The sequence below is a fragment of the Anolis carolinensis genome, chromosome 1 (assembly GCF_035594765.1).
Source record: "Anolis carolinensis isolate JA03-04 chromosome 1, rAnoCar3.1.pri, whole genome shotgun sequence".
Classification (NCBI taxonomy): Eukaryota; Metazoa; Chordata; class Lepidosauria; order Squamata; family Dactyloidae; genus Anolis; species Anolis carolinensis.
In genome coordinates this window covers 212,790,962-212,814,955 of record NC_085841.1, presented here as the reverse complement: position 1 = coordinate 212,814,955, position 23,994 = coordinate 212,790,962, and the positions used below count along the sequence as shown (strand labels likewise).

The following is a 23,994-nucleotide window of genomic DNA, read 5'->3' as shown; positions in this document are numbered from 1 at the left end:
GCTTTTGACAACGTCTAGTCCCTAGTCACAAATGCTCAGTCCCTAAGTTCTACAAAATATGCTACTCTCTTCATTTTATCCAATACCCAGCCCTATCTATGCTGCTTGCACTACCCCATGTCCAGCCCTGGTATTTCCCAATCAGGCCCATAGTACTACAGCAACTGTTTTAGCTAAGTATTGTTATATATTCTTATGTTTATATTCTTATGTTTTATTAAATTTGTGCTTTTCATTTTTTATTTGTTAACTATGTTTTTGCTTGATGAATTATTTGTATTTGTGTCTATGGGTACTTTGTCCCATATGTAATCCATCCCAAAACCTGTTTGAGAGATGGTGGTGGGAGAAGTTGTTGTTGTTGTTGTTGTTGTTGTTGTTGATAATAATAATAATAATAATAATAATAATAATAAGTGTTTAAAGACCTCCAAAGACAGAGGGTCCACTATCCACTGAAACAATCTATTCCATGGCCAGACTACTCTTACAGTGGAAAAAAAATTCTTCCTAATATTTCAATGGGATCTCTTTTCTTGCAATTGGAATCAATTACTTTGCATTCTAGTCTCACGAGCAGCAGAAAACAAGGTGGCACCACCTTCTAAATGATATCCCTTTAGATATAGTGATCATGATGCCTTTGTCTTCTCTTCTCCAAGCCAAATATGCCCAGCAACCTCAATCATTGTTCATAAGACATGGCCTCCACTTCTTTGATTATTTTGCTTGTCTTTCTCTGGATAAATTTCAGCTTGTTAGTAAACTACTGGGATTTTCCTCCATTCTTGTTCCAAGAATGCTAACATCATGTTGCTATCAATTAGAACAGGATTTATAAAATGCCTCTACAGAGTTCACATATCAAAAAAAACCAGTGTGGAGTATGCCAGATCAGGCGTGGAATGGTTCCGACAGCCGTACACATACACACACACACCCAAGCTGTTGTGGCAGCAGGAGTGAATCCTGAGAACTCAGTGGCACCACCAGATAGCCACCCCTGCCATCACTTTCCATTTTCCATGTCATGGCAATCTCTGGCCATGACATGGGTCCTATTGGTCGGCTTTTGCCAGGGTGACAAGGGAGAGGGAGGGACGAGGGGAGGACTCACCCCTGCCTGTCACACCTCCTTTCCCCACTTGCCCCATTTCCCCAGCCAATGTCACTGCAACAACTAACCAGTAGTACCCATTTTGCATCCAGAGACTGCCACGATACGGAGAATAGGAAAAGACGGGATGGTAAGTGTCATCCTGTGTACCCAGACAGCCTGTGCCTAAGATACATGAAATGGCAGTGAAAACAGTTGCGGTTAATTCCGCCCTGGTAGTAGGCAAACTGTTTACTCAGACCCAAAGTTAGGAATATGCTGATTTTTGTGTCAAAATTCAGATTATATCCTAACTATGATTAACACAGGATAAGGCCATGTTAAAATGACCTTTCCCTGCATTATACCGGATGAATTCCATGCGGCATTTGGCCCCCATAGACCTGACCCATAACCCTTCCACCTTACATGGTCAGTGTAGATATGCCTCAGGATTCCATAAAACTATAGTTTATCTGGGGAAAACAGTGTGTCAACACGCAGCTGCTGATCATTTATATTACAAGCGTTATACCTTTGGCCTGTGATATAGGCTGGAATCTTTTTGGCTATTCCCAAACATTGTTAAATGGTGAGTTAACATTTATGTAAATGCCATTCATTGAACAAGCCTACTCTACCATACCAATAGGATTCAGGTCTCAGCGTGATACCCATGGAAAGTAATGCTTTGTCTCTTTCCACACTCAGCCAAAGAAGAAACACATGACAAGAAGATTTCTCTACTTTGCCATAAACGATGCAAGCTAGAGAGATGAATTCTGCCAGATTTGGATGTCATGATAAACTATGGAGGGGGCCATCCAAGAAATGCACTAACACAAAGTTTCACAATGCTACTGAAAAGAAGTATTTTTTGAAAAAACAAATTTGTGCTACAATTCATCTTGCTGTAAAAAATAAAAATGCCTAATCAGCTTTGCACCTCCGCATGAATTTGTCTCTCTTAATTACTGTATTTGGAGGGGGAAGCCAGGCTTTAATTGAAGAAGCTCATTTATATTTTTTTCCAAAAGTGTTTTTTGAGCTACATCTCATCAAAGACTTTGCATGCCTCTCTCACTTTTTTTTTGGTCTGAATTGTCTTGATTTCTCCAGAGAGATTCTTATCAGGAAGTCAGGGAAGAGAACTGAAACTGTAGGAGAGCAAAGGAATTTCAGGCCTACGACTATGAAGGAAGAAAATGCAACCCGACCAATAGATAAAGAGCTGCTTTATCAAAAAGCCCTTTGTGAGATGTAGATTGGATGAACATAACTCATTTTTGACTGGAGGCAGTGAGTCCTTATCAGCATCTATCCTTTTTTAGATGCCACTATTGAAATATTCTGTTTATGGAATCATTTCAACTGGCTCAAACTCACTAGTACTTGAAACAAGATGATGGTAATTTAAGTAGCTGCAGTCTGTCTTCCTAAACCAAGTCCGCTCAGTTAGTGGTTTGCATATTAATAGTCTAAGTAATACAAAAACACATTGTGAGAAGAGGAGAAAAAGAATCAAAGAGTTTGGGATTTAAGAGATGGAGTATAGTCATATACCAGATTGTGATGGATCTCTGCTATTAAACATGCCTTTTCTGACAAGAGAGTGATAGACAATTTGAGATGGAGTCATCAGTTCAAAACTAGCTATGTTTAAGTATTTTATTTGAGTCGCAAGAATTAAATTTCCTCAACATTTTAAGGAACACATCATGATGTCATGTTGACCACTTACTTTTCTCATGAAGACCACTTACTTTTGCAAAACTAGCATTTTGTTTCATTGAAGCTTCAGTACTCTCATATCTGCTTCCCACAACCATAAATCCGTTAGTCTTTGAAGAACACCACAATATTTTTTGTTGCAACAAATAATCTTAACTACCTTTCTAGAAATATTCATACTTTGCTGTGGAAAACCCTAGGTACCAACTTCAAAGCAAGCCAGAATATTAAAGCAACTTCAAACTATGATTTAATCTTCTGCCTTAGTCTAAAATTGATTTTCTCACTTTGATCAAACAGGAAACTATTGTTCCAGAAGTATTCTCTCCTGACGTTTCGCCCACATCTATGGCAGGCATCCTCAGAGGTTGTGAGGTGTGGATAAACTAAGTAAGGAAAAGAAAGAATATATATCTGTGTAGAGTCCAGGATGTGGCAAGAGTCCTTTGTCACTGGGAAGCCAGCATTAATATTTCAGTTAATCACCCTAATTAGCATTGGAAAGGTTTTGTCTCTTGCCTGGGGGCATCCTTTGTTAGTCATTAGCTGTGCTCTGCCCTCAGAGTGTTGGTTCCCATCCACTGTTTTGATTTTAGAGTTTTTTAATACTGGTAGCCAGATTTTGTTCATTTTCATGCTTTCTTCCTTTCTGTTGAAGTTGTCCACATGCTTGTGGATTTCAATGGCTTCTCTGTATAGTCTGACATGATAGTTGTTGGAATGGTCCAGCATTTCTGTGTTCTCAAATAATATACTGTGTCCAGGCTGGTTCATCAAGTGCTCTGCTATGGCTGATTTCTCTGGTTGAATTAGTCACCCTGGACTCTACACAGATATATATTCTTTCCTTTCCTTACTTAGTTTATCCACACCTCACAACCTCTGAGGATGCCTGCCATAGATGTGGGCGAAACGTCAGGAGAGAATACTTCTGGAACATGGCCACACAGCCCGAAAGACATACAACAACCCTGTGATCCCGGCCATGAAAGCCTTCGACAACACAGGAAACTATTATTTATTAAAGGCTCTTGTTATTACTGTTCTTGCTGCAAAGGGGCTATTGGTGTGGACTAAAAACCTTGATCACATTATGGTTTCAGCCAAGATATTGTTCAAACCAGGACTCACCTGGTTTGAACACCACATGTATTTCAAGTTTTTCAGCCCTGTGATAAGATGGGAAAATGGTAAGGAAGATATATTTGAGGTTTCTTCACCTAAAAATGGCATTTTTAAAGTAATTCCAGGTCTCATGCCAATATTGGGTGTGAATTTTAGCTTCCTAAGAAAATCACGGTTTTCTTTCAACCAAACACGATCTCTTCCCCTCCCCATATGCATGTACCACAAAAGAACAAAACTGCTCCAAGTTTTTAATACTATAATAATCTTTTGAACTGCAGGAGAACACCTGGTGAAGACTTAGTGTGTAGGGGGGAGGGAGTGAGGGGAATGCAATGGAAGCCAACTTCCATTGTTCTAGAGGTAGAGTTTCAGTCATTGGCCAAATTCCTTACCGCTCTGCCTGTCTTGCAGAACAAAATTACACACACAGCTATGTACCTGGATTTAAGCAAGTCACGGAACACAGCTTTGCCAAGTGAAATACTAGCAAAAGTCCAAAGTTTGTGCCAAGTGGAAGTGTAAAATGTGTGTGTGATTGTATGTATGCAATCTTCCTTCAGCACAAGACACAGGACGTATAATGGATTGGAAGCCATACTGAATTAACCTGGCACATTTTTAGCACATGGCTTGTTAGTTCTGGGAGTTAATAACTGGCGAAGGAAAAGAGCATCCAATTCCTCTCTCCCAACAGAACACAGATAGGCAACCTAAGGTCTGCAGACCAAACACGACCACTCAGAAACCTTGTGAACCCCCCCCCCCCCCGCCATATCTCCCACACTGTCCTGCTCAGTAGTCAACAGCATGGAAAGATCTGCCATTTAGGGATGTAAAGATTCTTTGCAAATTTTCTCATGCTCCACAATAATTTTTGGCAAAAATAAAAAATATATGAAAAACAACTGTGAACGATTTTGAATTTTTTTAAATGTTCAGAGGGGAGGGATTAAAACTTTATCTCTCTACTACTGTCTAAACACTATTAACAAGGTTATGATGGGAGAGGAGGCAGCTGAAATTCTGATGCAAATAAGATGTGTTTTCTAATAGGATATCAGTGGGGGATCTGTATACCTTTCTGTGCCCCTACTTTCTGATCCCCCTGAAAATTGTTCCCTGCTTGTGTGCCAGATATGAACAGCTGCAGGAAGGATCACAAATATGTGAACTTATGCACATGCATGCATACTCTTGTATACAGCCTCCTCCAACCCTAACACATTTAGCCCTTAGGGCCAGAAACGTTATCCACTCTTGTGCTGGAACAAGGAATAAGAATGTAGTTTCCAATGCTGTGTGTTCATATTTCATTGTTTCCAATCTCGGAAAAAACCTTTGGACCAGTTTTAGGGGATGCACAGAAGGGAAGACCCACAGCAAAGGCAGAAGTCTGCCCACATTATTTGGAACCCCCCCCCCAAAAAATCTTGATTTTAAATAGAATTCTGATATTTAAAAAAGTATTTCACTATATTTTTGCAGTGATCATTTCGACGTATCTGTAAGGTCACTAAAGTCCTCACATGGCAAACAGAGGAAGGAGGAGGAAGCAGATTTTCTAAAGCCTTCAACTAAGTTCATTGCCAGCCCACTCCCTTAGCTATAACTCCTGCATAATCCTATACGCCTTGCAAGGTTAACCAAAATATTTTACAAAGTACACTGAATTCTTCAGTTTGTGGCTTGTCATCCAGTGAACACCTTGTTCTGAACCCTGATTAACTTCTACCTTTTAAAATTTTAATTGGATCTTTTTGCCCATTTCAGGTTTTTCCATGCACATTTCAAAGCGTTGATGATAATCATTATTACCTGCTATTTGTACAGAGCCATCTTCACCCAGAAGAATATTACCAGCTTTTAAATCCCTATAAAATGAACAAAAATAGGAAAGCATTTAATTCATGTTGAAGGAAGATATGATCACACCCTTGAGGGTTTGTTGAGAAACACAAGGATAAATTAAAAACTACTCAAAATGATTATTATTTAGCTCACTGAACATTGATACTTGGATCCCATGTGAAGCTACAATTCCTTGCAGAGCTACAGACTGAAGCACAGAGCTTCCTTGCAAATCTAGGGGTGAAAAAAAGGATTTCCTTAGATTCAATAGTCTTTATGAAAGTAATCTTTCTAGAATCCCCAAGATTCGCCTTAAGAAAATAACCTAAATCACTTCAAGAATTCAAGGGTTTAGGAAATATTTTGTGAAATAAATCACACACACAATAATATGCACATTTAAAAATGTATATGACTAAAAGATACTGTCACTGCTCTTGCTGTGTGCTCTGACATTATTTCCAATTACGGTGACACTTAGGCGAAACTATCAAGAGACTTTCTCAGCAAGATTTGATTAGAGGGTGTTTGTCATTGACTTCCTCACTGCTGAGAGTGACTTCCCCAAGATCACTCATTAGATTTCCATGGCTGAGAGGGGAGTTGAGCACTGGTTTTCCACTATCCTGGTTCGACACTCAAACCAGTATGTGATGCTGTCTCTCTAAAAATTGTTGAGATTTGGGGGGAAATATGGAAGTGTTTACTTTTCTTCAAATTAGGTAACACATTAGCACAACTGCATAAATGAATACATGGGAGGGAATAATTAAAAATACTATCTAAATTTAAATGGAGGGAGGGAAACATCACACATTCCAATAAAAAATAGGCCAAGAAGAAAAAACAGATAGAATTCATAGAACTATAACAAAATCAAGACTGATATATTCCCACAATAGTTGCAGATAGTTGTAGGTTTTTTCTTTGTTTAAACAGTAGGAGAGACTAGATAAAACTTCAACATGACAACATCACCAAAAATCTCCCAGTGAACACGGCCAGCATCCAAAAGCCTAACTTTTCCAAAAGAAAGATAGGCAAAGTGAGAACCAGAATGTAAAACATTACTCCTCCCTACTTCCCTGAACAATAGTCAGGTCATCAAATTATGAAGGCTATGAAAGAAACACTGTGCCATACTGACACATAAGACACACGCTTGTACCTATGAATTTGCCCGTTCCTGTGAAGATAATCTAGGCCTTCCAAAACCTCTTTAAGAATTGTTGCTATTATTGATTCTTCAAGAACACCACTCTTGTGCTCTCCTCTATTGACAACATACTTTATTATGTCCAGCATAGACCCTAAAATGGAAAAAAAGAAAGAAAAAACAAAGTTACAGAAGAGAACCTTAGGATTCATTTTGCAATACAAACTCTATTTATATTTTAAATTTTAACATAGAAGTAAGAAATATCAAGGTTGTGGTGAGTGTTCACCTATTAACATTTTTGACATGGAAAGTCAAGTGTCTCAAAATGTTTCTAACATATACACATATATGTACATAAACACACACATACACAGAAAAACATATTTTTCTATAATTTCAAAAGTTGTTTCATATTATTTCCCCTTTAAAAACCAGGGACATTTTTTACTGATCAAAGAACCCAGTAAAACTACACACTGAGGATGACAACATCATATCACACAACGTAATTAGATCCAGCAATGTCAAAAAATCACAAACCAAGTTGAGCAAAAGGATACCAGCACTGCCTTCACCACAGAGTGGAATTTTTTATTAAATTTTCTCAGTGCTCACCCCAGTTTCAACATCACCAGAACATAAGTGGTTTTCTGCAACTGACGAAAAACTATTTCTCCATCCTTTGCAACTGAATCATGGTCTTATGGATCAGACCATTTTCCTTAGAAACTGGCATAGATTTACAAAAGATCTATGTACCAAGATGATAATTTTATTGGGAAAAATGTTGGCTTGTTTTTACTCTACATTAATTTAGGAGCAATCTTAGAGGAAAATATAATCCAGCATTTTATTTAGTACCCAAAATTCATAGATTGCTTAAGTAAAACAATACAAATACAGTTACTCACATGGACTTACCTCCACTTAGCAGTTTCATAACCAACCAAAGTTCATCCTTGACCACAAAAGATGTATAATATGTAACTATGTTGGGATGGCTGCACTGACTCATGGCTTGAATTTCTTTCTATAAGTAATGCAAAACATGACTTAGTATCTTGTCACAGGAAACTATTCCATTAATGCTATAATGAGGAGGCCATACAGGTTGGGAAACTTCAGTGTGTTTCCAGAACAGACATCTCATAGCAGTTTGATTTTTCAGAAAGGAAAGATAGGGTTTAGATTATCTATGTACACACATTCTTCTGAAGAACAGAAAACTAAAAACAAGTTGAATACATTTTGGAACCTGGAGAAGATTTTACGAATAATATTTTCATTAAATTATAGGTTAAAAAACATAGAAGCCATATCAATTGGCTGTTCTTTTCATTATTCAGTAAAAGATTTTCAGTGGGCAACTTCTGTTATAGCAATATTGATGTGTGGCAAAATCTAAAATCATATAATTGTTTATGGAACAGGACTTCTCCTTTCCACCTCCTCATGCGCATCTTTAATTTCCTATGTTCTGTCCTTGTTAAGTAATTGGTATAAGAAAACTGCTGGTGTCCATTTCAATTGCTATGCAATTCTCATTTAATACAATCATTAAAACAACCATTAACATGATTCTAAACAAACATAAAAATAATCATGTATGTTCCAGACACATGCTTCAGATTTTTGTATTTTTTCCTCTAGAAAAGTGGAATGAATCACTTTTCTAATGAATCCTAGAGTCACTGAATCATAGTGTTGGATGGAGCCTCATGGACTAGCTAATGCACTTTCTGCTTAATGCAGGATTTTCCACATCAGGTATCTCTCCAGCATCTTTTTAGTAATTGCTTCCATTACCAAAATGAACGTACTGTCCTATTTTGTTTTTGGAGTAAATGTTTGTCTGTTTGTTGATGCTGTTCAAAGTATTTTCAAACAAGCGCTAGAGTACTATATTTCCCCTAGCAAGTGGAACTGCCTCCAAAATTAAAGTGACTCATAATATTTAAAAAGCACACAATATGCTTTACAGTGGTTCTACCATATTTCTTTCAATGTGTACTTAGTTACCTCTAGGATGATTAAGGCCTGAAAAAAATAGTCATGTCAGATTTCAGCAAAAAATTGTTATTATATACAACATATATATAACAAAGCCGCGAGTAGTGCAGCGGATTAAACTGCTGAAATGCTGAACTTGGTAGCTGAAACGTCAGTGGTTCAAATCCGGGAAGCGGGGTAAGTTCCTGCTGTTAGCCCCAGCTTCCACCAACCTAGCAGTTCAAAAACATGCAAATGTGAGTTGATCAGTAGGTACCACTCCGGCGGGAAGGTAATGGCACTCCATGCAGTCATGCCGGCCACATGACCTTAGCGGTGTCTACAGACAACGCCACCTCTTTGACTTAGAAATGGAGATGAGCACCAACCCCCAGAATTAGACACAACCCTCAGAGTCAGACATAACACAATGACAGGGGAAAACCTTTACTTTTACCTATCTATGACAAAGACATAACTTCACCCATACTTCCACTTCAATGCAGTGCAGGGTTGTTGTTACTGCTGTTATTGTTGTTACTTTATCTCTTCATAAAATAAGTGGAAGGTCACCAAATATTAAGAGAATTGTATGGGGTTTGTATGTTTTTTAAAAGAGGAACAGCATCTGAAGCATTTGGGTATCCTGCCACATAAGACATGTAGCATCACAACTGTGAACCAATTACATCATATCAAATGGACGTAATTGGTGAATTGGGCAAGACACTGATATGAAATGCTATACACAGAGAGAAACCAAAAGAGGAAAACTGGAAAAAACCTGACAATTTCTGGTTTAGTAAGTAAGTTGATACTGGAAAGAAACCAATGCATGGACTTAAATATCAGACTCCTGAAGCTTGGGGCATCATGCTATATGCAACAGAGATTTAGAAATGAGTAGTATATTTTAAAATCCATATAGTCAAAACAAATGTAGTTCTCAAAGGTCCCATGGTAACTCACTGAAATTAATATTTCAGGTTTGGTTCACTTCTAGAGCATTGGTGTTATCTTTAAAAGGGCCCTATGCCCACTTCCCACTATTGTATTAAACAGGACAGCTGAAGTGCTATTGAATAACAGTACATTACTTCAATCAATAGTGCTTATGGTCTCTTATTTCCCTTCGGTGAGCAAGAGGGTAAGAACCTCAAACAACACATTTCCAACTATATTATTCAAACTGACATCCGGCATTCACCTGCCAGGGTATCTGACCAGAAACTGGTTAACAAAATTGCTATTACTCCAGGAACCATCATGAATTCATATATAAAAATGACCAAAACACAGCTAAAGCTTTTAGGAATAGGAAGAGGCTTGCTGGGTCAACTAGAGGCCTTTCTCATCTGGCATGCTGTTTCCTATGGTAGTGTCCCATGAGATGTGATTGGAAAGCCTACAAGCATGGTCTCAGTATAATATCCTCTGCTATTTCATCTGCCAAACAAATGCCTTTCATAGTCATATGGCCTCTAATACTAGAGGCTGCATAGAAACACTTTGTCCAGTAGACATTCTTAGCGCTATCCTAAATCTGTTATAGGGAAAGCATAGCTCAGTACTCCACTTCTATTCTATCTTCACTGCAATGCAGAACATGAGAGTGCAAATTGTCCCCTACGACTCTAACAAATGCAGGTGTACACTGCTGTCCCACACATACACCTGTAGTAACAGTTAAAAATGCACTTCTAAGCAGAAGGACCAAAATTAAAATAAAGTTCAACCTCCAAACTATAGTTGGTGCAATTGGAACACTCAGGTCTTATTAAAAACAAATCCAGGGAGTACATCTGTGACAAGAATTAAGCACTTACGACAACTGGCAGCAATCTCTGTAGCATTTTCCTGACTGAGAAAATCTTTGAGTTTGGTTTTAGTGTATTTTTTTAAAAGTTTAGACACATTTTGCCTCTTTTCAAAATTGTTGCCAGCTCTGTGATGAAATTGGAGAAATTGAAAAGCTTTTCTCTCCAAAAAGGCCAGGACAAAGCCAAAGTTTTTTGTTCATACCTTTATTTTTATTTGCTCATAGAGCTATCCAGCACTTGTTTCTGTTATGTGAATGTTTTTAAAATGGTTTCATACGGAAGCAAATGCAAAACGGAAAAGAAATCCAGGAATCAACTTATAATTACTTTAAAGTAGGGGAAGAAAAAGCATAGTGGTCACATGAGTGATACTTCATTCTGCTTTGACTGCTTCCCCAATAACTGTTCTAAACCATAGCAGGATGCAGGTTCCTGTAATGCTAGTGCAACCACATCTCCGGAACAAAAAGAGGAAATAAAATGAAAAGAAAAAACCACATGGACATGAAAGAGAGTAAAAAAAGAGCCCTGTTTGCAATATTTAGATGCCATTCACCAAACGGATTTCTCTGCAAATACTGGGGCTTTGGAATCTTTCAACCAGATAAGAATCAACAAACGATGTATGGGTGGGAAATATGACATCTGAGAACATCCCTGAGTAGCACAATTCAGTTTTTGTGAGCTTGATTTATGGATGTGCGTCAAACTTCAGGATTTGGCACGCATATGCATAAAGACATCTTTGTCGGGTTGCTGTTTTCTGCACTGCTTACTTACAAGCAATTCATCCATACTGGTCTGGCATTTTTCTAAGTTGATTCTTTTTATTGCTACACGTTCTTGCCTGGGTTTGCATAGTGCTGCTTGGACTACAGCTGTGGCCCCACTACCTGAAGAAGACAAAAAAGAAAAGAAAAAAAATGTTAAAGCTATCAGTACAAACAATTTTGAATTGTATTCTACAAAACTCCAGGGTTCTTTAGAACTTTTATCAAGGTAAATGTCAGTAATACTCATCAAAGACAGTTCGGCCCTCAGTCTTTCTTTGCAAAGCATTGACATAGGAACCACTTCTAAGTAACCTAATTCTCAGGCTCGAAACCTCCAAATATTTGGACTGTAAGTTCTAAACGCCTCAGCTAGAATGGGCAATGGGGAGGAATTTTGGGAGCTGAAGTCCCAAACATTTGGAGACCTAAATACTAAAAACCAATACTGTAGACTACAAATGTTCATCCAATTCATTGGCAGTCCAAATGTGGTAAGCCTCAGTTATTTATTTCCAATATTTCTATCCCGCCCTTCTCACCCAAAGGGACTCAGGGCGGCATACAATTGGCAACAATTCGATGCCGACACATCATTAAAACAACAACATATAAAATGTATTACAACCAGTTAAATACTGTATAAAATATAAAACATAAAACATGCTTAAAATCCATTCATCCAATATCCTCCTACTTTATTGCCTTCTTGGAAATTTTGCCAAGTACGCTAGTTTTTTCCATCAAGGCAGATAGCTTGTAACACAATTTACATTTGGAATCATGCAACACAAATTAACTCATTGTCAAATTGTTAAGCAATTTTAAGGCACACTCTTATTTCTTAAAAATTAACGTAATTGTTGACCACAAGAAAGGAATAAAAGAAGAGCTAACCATACAAAACTAAAGTTATCTCCCTTCTGCCCACAACAGAATGCACTCCCAGTTTAGACAGAGCAATGTGGAAAAGCTACATGTATAAACATCATATCTCCCTACATGTATTAGATGAGAGCTATAAAAACTCTTTAATTTTTTTAATGATGGCTTCCAGAATCACCCAGACAATATGTATCTTTTCCAGTATCTCCTGGAATCCTGAGCAATATATGAATACATATATTGAGGCTCCCGAAAGCCAGAAAGTTTGAAATCCATCATAAACATGGACATCATCACAATATTCATTTCACCATTTTTTAAAATACTTCAAAAGCAGGCAGTCTAAAAGCAAAGAGAGATGCACTGACTTTCTTTAGTGAAACCCTTCTTCCTCTGCTGTTAAGGAAGTTTGGTCTCACTATTCTCCCACCCACCACTACAGAGAGCTATATTTATAATGAAACAGCAACTAAAACAGTTCAGCCAAAACATTCACACTGCATCAGCTTATTTTGGTAAGCTTTAATCTCTTTAGTAATTTTCCATATTCTTGGTGGAGAGAGTGAGGTTAAAACACAAGAGGGCTCCGTTTCAAGTTACACAACTTCTGTTTCTATGACCGCACATGCTAGATGCCCTTGTCCGTAGTTTTTACAAACATATGAATACCTACCCTATCTGACCGTTTGGAAAAAAAACCCTGAATGAATACAAACAAGCCTTGGGGGGGGGGGGGGGGGGGCATTTTAGATTTGCAGCCATCAAAAGTGATGATGATTAGACGAAGGATTAATTTGTTTAATAAGCACTAAATTACTGATGAGAACACAGATTTATTGAAATCCAAAAGCAATGCAGAAACAGTTATAACACATTAAATGGAGAATATATGGAAGTATATTAATGAAATTACCGAAGGATTTTCCATACGGAAATCAAAACCCATGACCTGTGACCAACAGAACACCATTTTTTGGTTGAATCTGCCCTAGAATGAGACATTCCTCATGGCAGTGTTCAAAGACACAGATCTTTGATCTAGTGCAGGATTCAGACCTTCCCTGGTGTTTTTGTTTTAACCCAAGCTCCAGCCACATTAAATGGCTCACCCCATGTTACACTGTATTAGCCTGTGTGAATTATATGAATGCACCAGGATAATGTGATTCCCACAATGCATTATATGGTGCAGCCTGAGTCTGGCTGCCAGAACTGCTATACACTTTGTAAAGACTCAAGATGTGGTAGAAAGAAACTTGAAACGGATAGGCCTTTTTCCTACAGTGAAACAAAGGAAGTGCCTGTGTGACAGTCAGATCCCAATATGAAAATAAGCATCTTTCAAATTCAGCATTGCAAACTAATCTCCTTATTTCAACAGAGGAAGGATGAAACATCCTGAATCACTTAAACTTGATGAAGAAATTGACATCTCAAAGGACCAAGATTAGATGATGTATCTCACTTTTCTTCAACATGATGAGGCAGCAAGAGAAACCTAATCTCACTACTGCTCTCATGGACAATAAGGAAATAAGAGTTTAAGTGGGAATCAGGCTGGTTACATGAACCTGGGGGGGGGCAGGTGCAGTGACCCATTTGTGTGAATCTCAGAGACCACAAAGAAGAAATTATTATTTTTTAATTAAAATTAAAAAGCAATGTAGTATCACGGTCAGACTGATGGATAATAAATTGGAAATCTTAGAACTTAGAATTAAAAGTGACCAAAAAGGGACATCGTATCTCCATTTCAGAAATATACAGCTAATGTACTCTTGAAAGCTGCTTATCCAACCTCGGTTTAAAGACCTCCAAAGATGGAGAGTCCATCCTTACACACATACACACACACGGCAATCTATTCCTGTGTTGAACATCTCTTACAGTAAAAATGTTCTTCCTAATGTTTATGTGGCATCTTTTTCTGATAATTTGATATATTAATTTGTATTCTTCTCTTTGGAGCAGCAGAAAACCAGCATGTTCCATCTTTTGTGCAATTAAATTGTCTGACAATTTGTTCAACTTTACAACGCTAACAGAGCGTAACATTGCTGTTGTAAGGAGGAAGAAAGTCATGTATGCCACCTGCAGTTCCCTGAAGAAAAAATACCATACAAATTTAACAAATAATTATTGCCTGATGCAATTCCTTTAAGCCACTCTTTTTTTGAAAGTTCTACCAAATCAGTGAACAGACAAACTTGTGAGATATTCTAGCAGCCCTTCTGAAACAGCAGGTTCCACTCTGCCTGTCAACCTGTCATGTCCCAGATGAATACAACAGAGAGAGAGAGAAAGAGAGAAAGCTTTTGTGACAAAGCTTTACAATGGGGACTGAGTTATAAGCCTAATCCAGGACAATGGGGCTCTCTTCCCTCCCATCCAACAACAGAACTGACACAATACCGCATGACTGGAAGTTATTGTCTGTGTTTTAATTGATGTTTGCTTACTTATTTAGAAATAGGATGTTTTGTATGCAATTTTCACTCTGACACGCTTTGAAGACAAAGCTTTTAACTCAGTATAGCCACTCAGTTATATTACCAAGATACGCAGACACTAAACCAACAGCATCACATAACAAAAAAACACTTTGATACACTCACATTAATTGCACTATTTTTCTCCCTAATAATATTTCCCCTAATATTCATTGAAGAAGACCAACAGACCTTGCTCTTTCAAAAAGCTTTGTTGCATACAGAATTGAAACACAAGTATCCTAGATCACCGATTGCCAACCTTTACCTTCCCAGATGTTATGAGACTACAAACCTCAAATCCTTCATCAGTGACCATGCTGTCTGAGGCTTCTGTATTTTGAAATCCAACAACAGCACCAAAAATATTAGTCAGTGAAGTGTAGAACTCTGAGTGCTGGACTAAAGTAGTAGGAGCCCAGGATTCAAATCCTTACTTGGACACGGAAAACTTTGGGCAGGACACACAGCCTCTGTCTCAGGGGAAGCCAATGCCAAACACCTTCAGAACCATGTGTTGTCGAAGGCTTTCATGGCCAGAATCACAGGGTTGTTGTATGTCTTTCGGGCTGTGTGGCCATGTTCCAGAAGCATTCTCTCCTGACGTTTCGCCCACATCTATGGCAGGCATCCTCAGAGGTTGCCTGCCATAGATGTGGGCGAAACGTCAGGAGAGAATGCTTCTGGAACATGGCCACACAGCCCGAAAGACATACAACAAACCTTCAGAACCACTTTTGCCAAGAAAATTCTATAGTGTTGGGAGCAACTTGAGAGAATGCAAGTCACTTCTGGTGTGCGAGAATTGGCCATCTGCAAGGACGTTGCCCAGGGACGCCCAGATGTTTCTGTGGGAGGTTTCTCTCATGTCCCTACATGGGAAACTGGAGCTGACAGGCAGGAGCTCACCCCACTCCCCAGATTTGAACCGCCGACCTTTTGGTCAGCAGATATAGGTCAGAAATGGCATAAAGACACACAACGTATAGTATCTGGGGATGCACAGGTTTAGACTGGATGACAATTCTACAACTAGGAGGTTATTAGCTTAATTACCAAACCTACAACTAGGATGTTACTGGTTCCACTAATATTTGCAGAATAGTTCCACATAAATGTGTTTAGGATCACAAGACTCACACAATACCTCAGGCAATTACAGAAAGGCTCTTCAGTAAGTATTTCATACTGTAGCACTTACAACCCTGAGTGAAGACCTTGAGCTCATTCTCCAAACTCTTTTTCTGGATTATTTTCCTGCACAGAATGGAGAATCACGACAAATTGAGGTGCCCACAAAGCTCAAACCAAATCAATATCACCAAGGATAGAAGACACAGCTATTGTATAGGATCTACTCAACATCATGAAACAGGATCACGTGGTATTTACAATTTTATGAGCGAACTCTATGCAAGCTTAAACTCTAATTGAGCCTATCCAATCTGGGTCATATATGACAGACCTTCTTTAATTCAGGCCTGTTATTTAAGAGCTTACCTTTACTGTTACTTACAGCTAAGGATTAAAGCTGTCTGTACCGGGCGGAGGACTGAGGTGTGCTGGAGAAAAAGCTCTCTAGCTCTCCAGCACTGGAGACCATTCACTGTGGTGAGATGAGAGGAAGGGCCTTTTCTTTGGTGACACCTCGGCTTTAGAATATCCTCCCATCAGAGACTCAACTGGCACACAGGTTGGCATGTTTCCAGTGCCAAGTAAAAGCATGGCATTTATTTTAAAATTTAGGCCAAATTCTTACTCCAATTTGCAGATACATCATTACACTTTTCCATTGTTTTTAGCTAATATTCTAACCATTTTGTTTTAACTTGTCTAATTGTTCCTTTCAATCTGTCTTTTAAGAAAATGTGTTACTGGTTTTTATGGTACACTACTTGACATTCCAAATTATTGGGTGGGACAAGCCGAGCAAGAAAGACACTCCATTCACAGCTACATACTTCCTTCCTGCACTTCCTTCCTTCCGTTTTCTAAGCAGAGGATTATCAGATACACATTAATCCCCCAAAGGTTCAAGGCTGCTGTAAGGGAGAGAATGAAGTTCTAACTGAAGTGAATCAGAGTAATTGCTGTTAATATATTTCAAAAGCTTAGCTACCATGGGGTAGGGATTTAGGCAGCGCTGACCTCTCTTGAACATCAGTGTCCCCAAATGGCATGTAGGAACGTTGATTTATCCCAACCTCTGAATGGTTCTTATCAGACAAAGTTGCCAAAGCCAATCTCAAATGAGGTGTCTAGTCATCTATCTCTAATTTATGTGTATACAATATTCTGCATAGTATAAACAATCACTGCTCAACATTTCAGCATAGTGCAGAGACATATTATTCAATGCAAGCACCCCATAAATTATAGCTTCCATTCAAATGTTGCAGCTGTATTAGGAGCTGGTTGCAATCTTGCCAGGGCTGATAAAGCAGACATCGACAAGGTGGCATCATATGGCAAAATTGGCTACCATGCAGTTGCTCTTAACATTAAATAACATGCATACACATAAAGAATTTTACAAATGCATTAAATATTTTGAAGTACAGTAGAGTCTCACTTATCCAACATAAACGGGTCGGCAGAACATTGGATAAGCGAATATGTTGGATAATAAGGAAGGATCAAGGAAAAGTATATTAAACATCAAATTAGGTTATGATTTTACAAATTAAGCACCAAAACATCATGTTATACAACAAATTTGACAGAAAAAGTAGTTCAATACACAGTAATGCTATGTAGTAATTACTGTATTTAGGAATTTAGCACCAAAATATCACAATGTATTGAAAACATTGACTACAAAAATGCGTTGGATAATCCAGAATGTTGGATAAGCGAGTGTTGGATAAGTGAGACTCTACTGTATTGTCATTACAAACAGAGATTCTTTGTTTCTGCCAGTTTATATGGAAAAGGCAACAAATAATTAAAAAAGGAGAAACCATCAACATTATTAATATAAACCAAAATATTTTATGTTAAGTCTTTCATAAAGCACTAATTCCTTTGAAAAGAACATTAAAGGACAACAAGATCCGGAATTTCAAAAATCTGATATTGTACATGGCCGTGCATCAAAGTTGTCCTGTTATACCATTTTAAAAATTACAGAGGAAGGAATAAATACAAGAACGAATGTCCTGTATTAAGCATTCTATTAATCATTCTAAAAGAAAATATTTCATTATCCCTTTTTTTCAATTTTTCAAATATTGGGGGGACAACGACAAAGACTTAAAAAAAATAGAAAAAGCAAGTAGGTTCCCTACCCAATTTTTTCCTGGGACCCTTTTTTAATCTACTGTGATAAGACTATGATTCCACTTTAACTGCCATGGCTACATACTATGAAGTCTTGAGATTGGCATTGAAACTCCTCTGCCAAGGAGCTCCCTTGGAGATTGTGATCCAACTACAAATCCCAGGATTCTATAGGATGTCGACACAACAATTGGAATGCAATCATGATGTGTAGTATCCCGAGGCTTGTAGTTTGATCAGAGGAAAAGAAGAAATTAGCAGTTTCTAAAGGTGTCTAAAGGATTTCGCATTTCAGAACCATAGCAGTTAAAGTAGAACAAAAGTTTTGCAACTGTGCAGTGCGAATGGGTCCCTGGAGAGCCAGTTTCTCTATCCCTGTTCTACCCAATCACCTTGTGTTCTCCTGCTAAATGCCAGATCACCAGATTACACCTGATACCAAATGAATGCAAGCAACATTCATTTTCATGGCAGTGAATTCCTCATCACTGAATGTGTTGTTGGAGCTTCCAAGAATTGAAGTCCAACATTTGGAAGGCCCACAGTTACTGGTTCTGACTTCAGAAAAGTGTCAGCTTAAATCTGAGTCAGGGAAAGTATAACTTGAATGAAAACAAGGCATCAGAATAAAGCCGAAAGAAAGCTGAAGAGGAAGTGGAGACAAGAACCTTTGATGGCAAAAGCTGAGAAGTTCTGGCAGACTTCAGTAACTGTTCTACAGGAATGTTTCTGGACAAATTGTCAGCTGAAGACAGCTGATCTCAGGAAGCTGTCAGTTCACAGTGAGAGATAACAGAGAGGTTTTAATATTGCATGCTTATCAGTAAGTTTCCAACCACAGATTAGACTTCTAGTTTTGACCTCCTGAGATACTTCATGAAGGCTACCTGGGGACAAGGAGAATTGGCAGTTAGTTCTAATTAAGGAAGTGAATTCATTTGAATTCATTTCAGTTGTCTAATAGTAACATTTTACAAAAGGAGCAATTATTAGTTAGTTTTTCTAGCATATCTGCTAAATAATGAAGTATTTTATAGTATAGATAGACATTAGGTTAAAATCTATTACACTCAAAAATATGTAGGTTTTCTTCTCTGTTTTCCCTAGGTCACTTAAGCCAAGTGTGTGTGTGATGTGGAAGGAGTTCTGAAGGAATTATGGGATTGTATATTCATTATGGTGTGACAATATCTGCCAAAAACATTTCTTTTATTGGAGAAGTGAAGTCATCTTGATACTGTATTACCAAATTTACATATTCTCTGAACTGGAAAAGCACTGAGAATTTCTTCTGTCTTTTGACAGTATCAGAGGCTGGAAAACTATATAAGAAAAGGTTTTAAGAGAAAGCCAAGGGAAATGGCCTCATAGCAGTTTGGTCTCCAGGATCTCCTGTCTTGCCCACACGTCTTGTCCTGTGTACTCCATAACATTTATTGGGTTGATATGTTCACCCTGAAGTAACTGCACAGCAACAAATACAGTAGAGTCTTGCTTATCCAACGTAAACGGGCCGGCACAACGTTGGATAAGCGAATATGTTGGATAATAAGGAGAGATTAAGGAAAAGCCTATTAAACATCAAATTAGGTTATGATTTTACAAATTAAGCACCAAGACATCATGTTATACAACAAATTTAACAGAAAAAGTAGTTTGATACGCAGTAATGCTATGTAGTAATTACTTTATTTACGAATTTAGCACCAAAATATCACGATATATTGAAAACATTGACTACAAAAATGCATTGGATAATCCAGAATGTTGGATAAGCGAGTGTTGGATAAGTGAGACTCTACTGTATTACCAAGGGAGTTGGACAGGGAAACACTCAAAGATGAACACTCAAAGATGTGGGCGAAACGTCAGGAGAGAATACTTCTAGAACATGGCCATACAGCCCGGAAAACATACCACAACCCCGATGAACACATTGTTTTATGAGGAGCAACTATGTACAGGAAAAGGCTGTACCAAGATGTGGAGGTAGGAAGAAGTCCATCACAAACAAACTGAAGAACATGAGTAAAGAAAGCTGTGCATTGTTGCAAGATTCACTATGCCACTTTCCATAGCCAGCATAACACAATCCATTCCATAATTACCTCAATAAAATAATGGGGGATAGATTAAGGGTTAAATAACTAGCATGTAACTAAAGATCATCTTTTTACCCCTAAATTCTCAAATTTGTATGATAACAGTACATATCAGAACCAGCACGCATGACCAATAGAGCTTTGCATCCCCACCTTGAATCACAGAATATGTGTTCATGTTTTCAACACTGCATATAATGTGAATACAGGTCACATGTGAGCATGTACATTAAACCCTCAAACCTAGTTCCATTTGCTATTAAGTCAACAAGCTAAACCAAGTATGTAATGTTAGTACTGAGTGGTTTGATAAACTTGTATGCAAAATAACCATGTTCTAAGGAACAGCGCGGTAATCAGTATCTCCCCACCTCTCAATATTACAGGGAGCAATACCACTGGCTACAACTGGAGAGCTTCCAGGAGCAGTTGTAGCCAGTGAGCTTCTAGAAGTTCTCCAGGACCAACTGGAGATATCTCATTGACCAACACTTGCCCACAGAACACTACTTTAAGTAGTTGGAGCCAAAACTGGAAAGAAAAGGAGAGCCAATCCTGCAGGTGTTAGGAATAATAATAATAATAATAATAATAATAATAATAATAATAATAATAAAACTTTCTTTATACCCCGCCACCATCTCCCCAACGGGGACTCGGGGCGGCTTACATGGGGCCATGCCCAGAACAATACAATATAAACAGCATATAAAAGAACAACACATCACAACACAGTGAACAATACAATAAATAATAATATCCATTACAATACAAATCAAGGAAACAATGAAAACAGGGGCGGACCACATGAACATTAAGTTAAAACTCGGATGTGAGAAAGACATAAGAATAAAAACCATAGCGAACAGGGTCATAAGGAAGTGGTGTAGTCTAGAGGATAGATATTAGAGGGAGCAACGGAAAAGAAATATAACATAGTTACTCTCCAAAGGCACAATGGAAGAGCCATGTTTTCAAGTCTTTTTTGAAGGCTACTAATGTGGGGGCTTGCCTAATCTCAATGGGCAGTGAATTCCACAATCGGGGGGCCACAGCAGAAAGGGCCCTCTCCCTTGTTCCCACAAGGCGGATCTGGGATATCGGCAGTGGTGACAGGAGAGCTTCCCCTGATGATCGAAAGGATCGGGTAGGCTTATGATAGGAGATACGGTCACGAAAAGCTCTAACTGCCATGTACAGTGTTCCCTCACTATTTTATTTATTTATTTACAGCATTTATATTCCGCCCTTCTCACCCCGAAGGGGACTCAGGGCGGATCACATTACACATATAGGCAAACATTCAATGCCTTTTAACATAGAACAAAGACAAGACAAACATAGGCTCCGAGCGGGCCTCGAACTCATGACCTCCTGGTCAGAGTGATTCATTGCAGCTGGATTCAGCTGGCTTGCTCTCCAGCCTGCGCCACAGCCCAGCCTCGCAGTTCACTTTTCTCTCCCTCACTGTTTTGCGGGTTTTCAATTAAAATTAATGTACACATTTATCGCTGTATCTTCGCTGTTTTGCGCGTTTTTGCGGTGTGCAAATGGTTTTGTAAGGGGGGAAAGGGAGAAATAAAGGGAGGGGGGAAGGAAGGGTTTGAAAATTAAAAAAGGGTTATTTAGCTTCCATTCCTCTTCTCTGTAACTGCCAAAATAAAGTACAGACTGCATTGTAGTAAGTGGTCTGTGATTTGCTCTCCTCCACACATAGAATAAATATAGTGTCCCTACTTCGTGGATTTTCACTTATTGCGGATGGTCTTGGAACGTAACCCCTGCGATAGGTGAGGGAACACTGTAGTATACCTTGCTGGGTACTAAAGGACTGGCCTGGCACACTAACAGAAAGAGCAAGTCATGAGATCATTACATAAAACAATGGACCACAATGGGTTATTGTTCACAGAGCCTCATAAGCTCCTGTCAAGAAGCCTCACTCAACAAGGAAGCTTCTGGAGGAGAATGTTAGCTTAATTCCATAAGGCCATGTGTGTGTTATGGCTTACATTTCAGAAACAAGGAACATAGACACACATTTTACCACTGATGCCTGCTATGTGATAAATTTTGGGGGATATAGCAGTGGAAGAATTCACCATGTTACATTGCAGATGACCAGTGCAAACACTTCAACAAGGGTAGCCTTTTCTTCACTAAATTAAGTTCTGTGTATCTACAGTCTCTATGAATCTAATGAAAATGCAGACAGATAAATCTTCTCTTTATACATTTGTTCAAATACAGCATAAGGGTGGATTTATCTTTATAAATTTAACTTTGTTTAAATATACCCAGTTAAACCTCACCCTATCAGAAAGGATCTTTAAATATCCCAGTCATTTTTATTACAAAATTCACACAGAAATAGAATTACAAGGTAGATATTTTACATCATCATCACCTCATGAATCTTAAATAGCTTTCCCAAGTTTCAGCTACATGCAGTGCATCTCACAGGACAAAACCCCTACCAAATGCAAAGCACAGAAGTCACTCGGCATCACTGCAGGTCTATGCTTGTATAGTGTTCCTTCTTGAGTTTATAATGGGCATCACGAAGCTTTGAAGAAACTGTGACATTCAGTCTCAGGATGGTCTCACTTCAGAGCAACAATAAACCAGAAGAAACTGGCATGTTAAGGGGCGAGTCTGTTCCACATGACAAAAAACACCAGCCCCATAACATGGGGGGAAAGGCCACAGTTTTATTGGTCAAAGTTGTGAATCAGACACAGGCATTGACCCAACTACACCTTGATAAATGGGCTCAATACTCCTGCCAGCTTCAGGAACCCTGGGGATGGCAGGAGGGAAACCATGTGGATGTAAATCCCACCAAAGTCCCTCCTGCCACAGGCAGAAAGGCATCTGTCCCCCCTCCCTCTGAGCCAGGGCAGACCCACCTCCACTGCACACACACACACACACACCAGGTCCAGTTAAGGGAAGCCCTGTAAGTTATTGGTACTGGTAATTCATGTCTTGGCTCCAGGTCTGATGCCAACTGCACTGCCAAAGTAGTGGCAATAGTGAAACAGCCTACATCTTTCAGGATTTATGCCCATTTTTAGTTTCTTGGGCAAATGATAAGGTTTTTGTGGTAGTTTTCAGTTGGAGGGGATGAAAACGGTTAGTTGAAAAATTGTAGTATTATAAGACACTAGCTGTGCCCAGCCACGTGTTGCTGTGGCAAAGTGGTGGTGGTATTGGTTAAAAATTGTTGTGGAATTTTTATTTGACGTTATTTGTATTTTTAATTAATTTTATTGTAACTTATCTTTTTTATTCATTATATTTTATTATTTTGTTGTATTATTTTTAGTTATTTTGTTATTATAGTATTTTATTGTATTAATTTTTTAGTGTTTCTTATTTTTTTATTGTATTATTTGTATTTATTTTATTTTTTATTCTTTTATTAACACTGGGCTGAGTGGGTTGCTAGATCAAGTGGGCGGAGTTTAGCCTTCTAACTGGCAGCAATTGGATAAAAACAATTATTTCTCTCCCTCCACTTTATTTTTCTTTTCTTTTTGTTGTCGGAACCTAGGGGCAAGGATAGTGGGTTGTGTTGCCAAATTTCTAGGTTCTGGGGCTTGTACTTTTGTTGTTTAGTGGGAGGAACGGACACCATTACTCCTTTATATAGATAAATAAAATAAAGCTGATTACCTTTTTTGTATAGAAAGGAG

The 23,994-nt window shown here is 38.4% G+C and overlaps 1 protein-coding gene across 1 annotated transcript in view; it reads right to left on the bottom strand.

Annotated features, from left to right (window-relative positions):
• The window catches only part of stk39 (serine/threonine kinase 39), a 166,072-nt gene that overhangs the window by 77,631 nt on the left and 64,447 nt on the right, over positions 1-23,994 (bottom strand). The window contains exons 2-5 of the mRNA XM_062969190.1: positions 11,552-11,664; positions 7,884-7,992; positions 6,972-7,113; positions 5,771-5,826 (exon numbers count right to left, since the gene is read on the bottom strand). Of these exons, the coding sequence (XP_062825260.1) occupies positions 5,771-5,826; positions 6,972-7,113; positions 7,884-7,992; positions 11,552-11,664 (420 nt within the window). The remainder of the gene's footprint in view (positions 1-5,770; positions 5,827-6,971; positions 7,114-7,883; positions 7,993-11,551; positions 11,665-23,994) is intronic.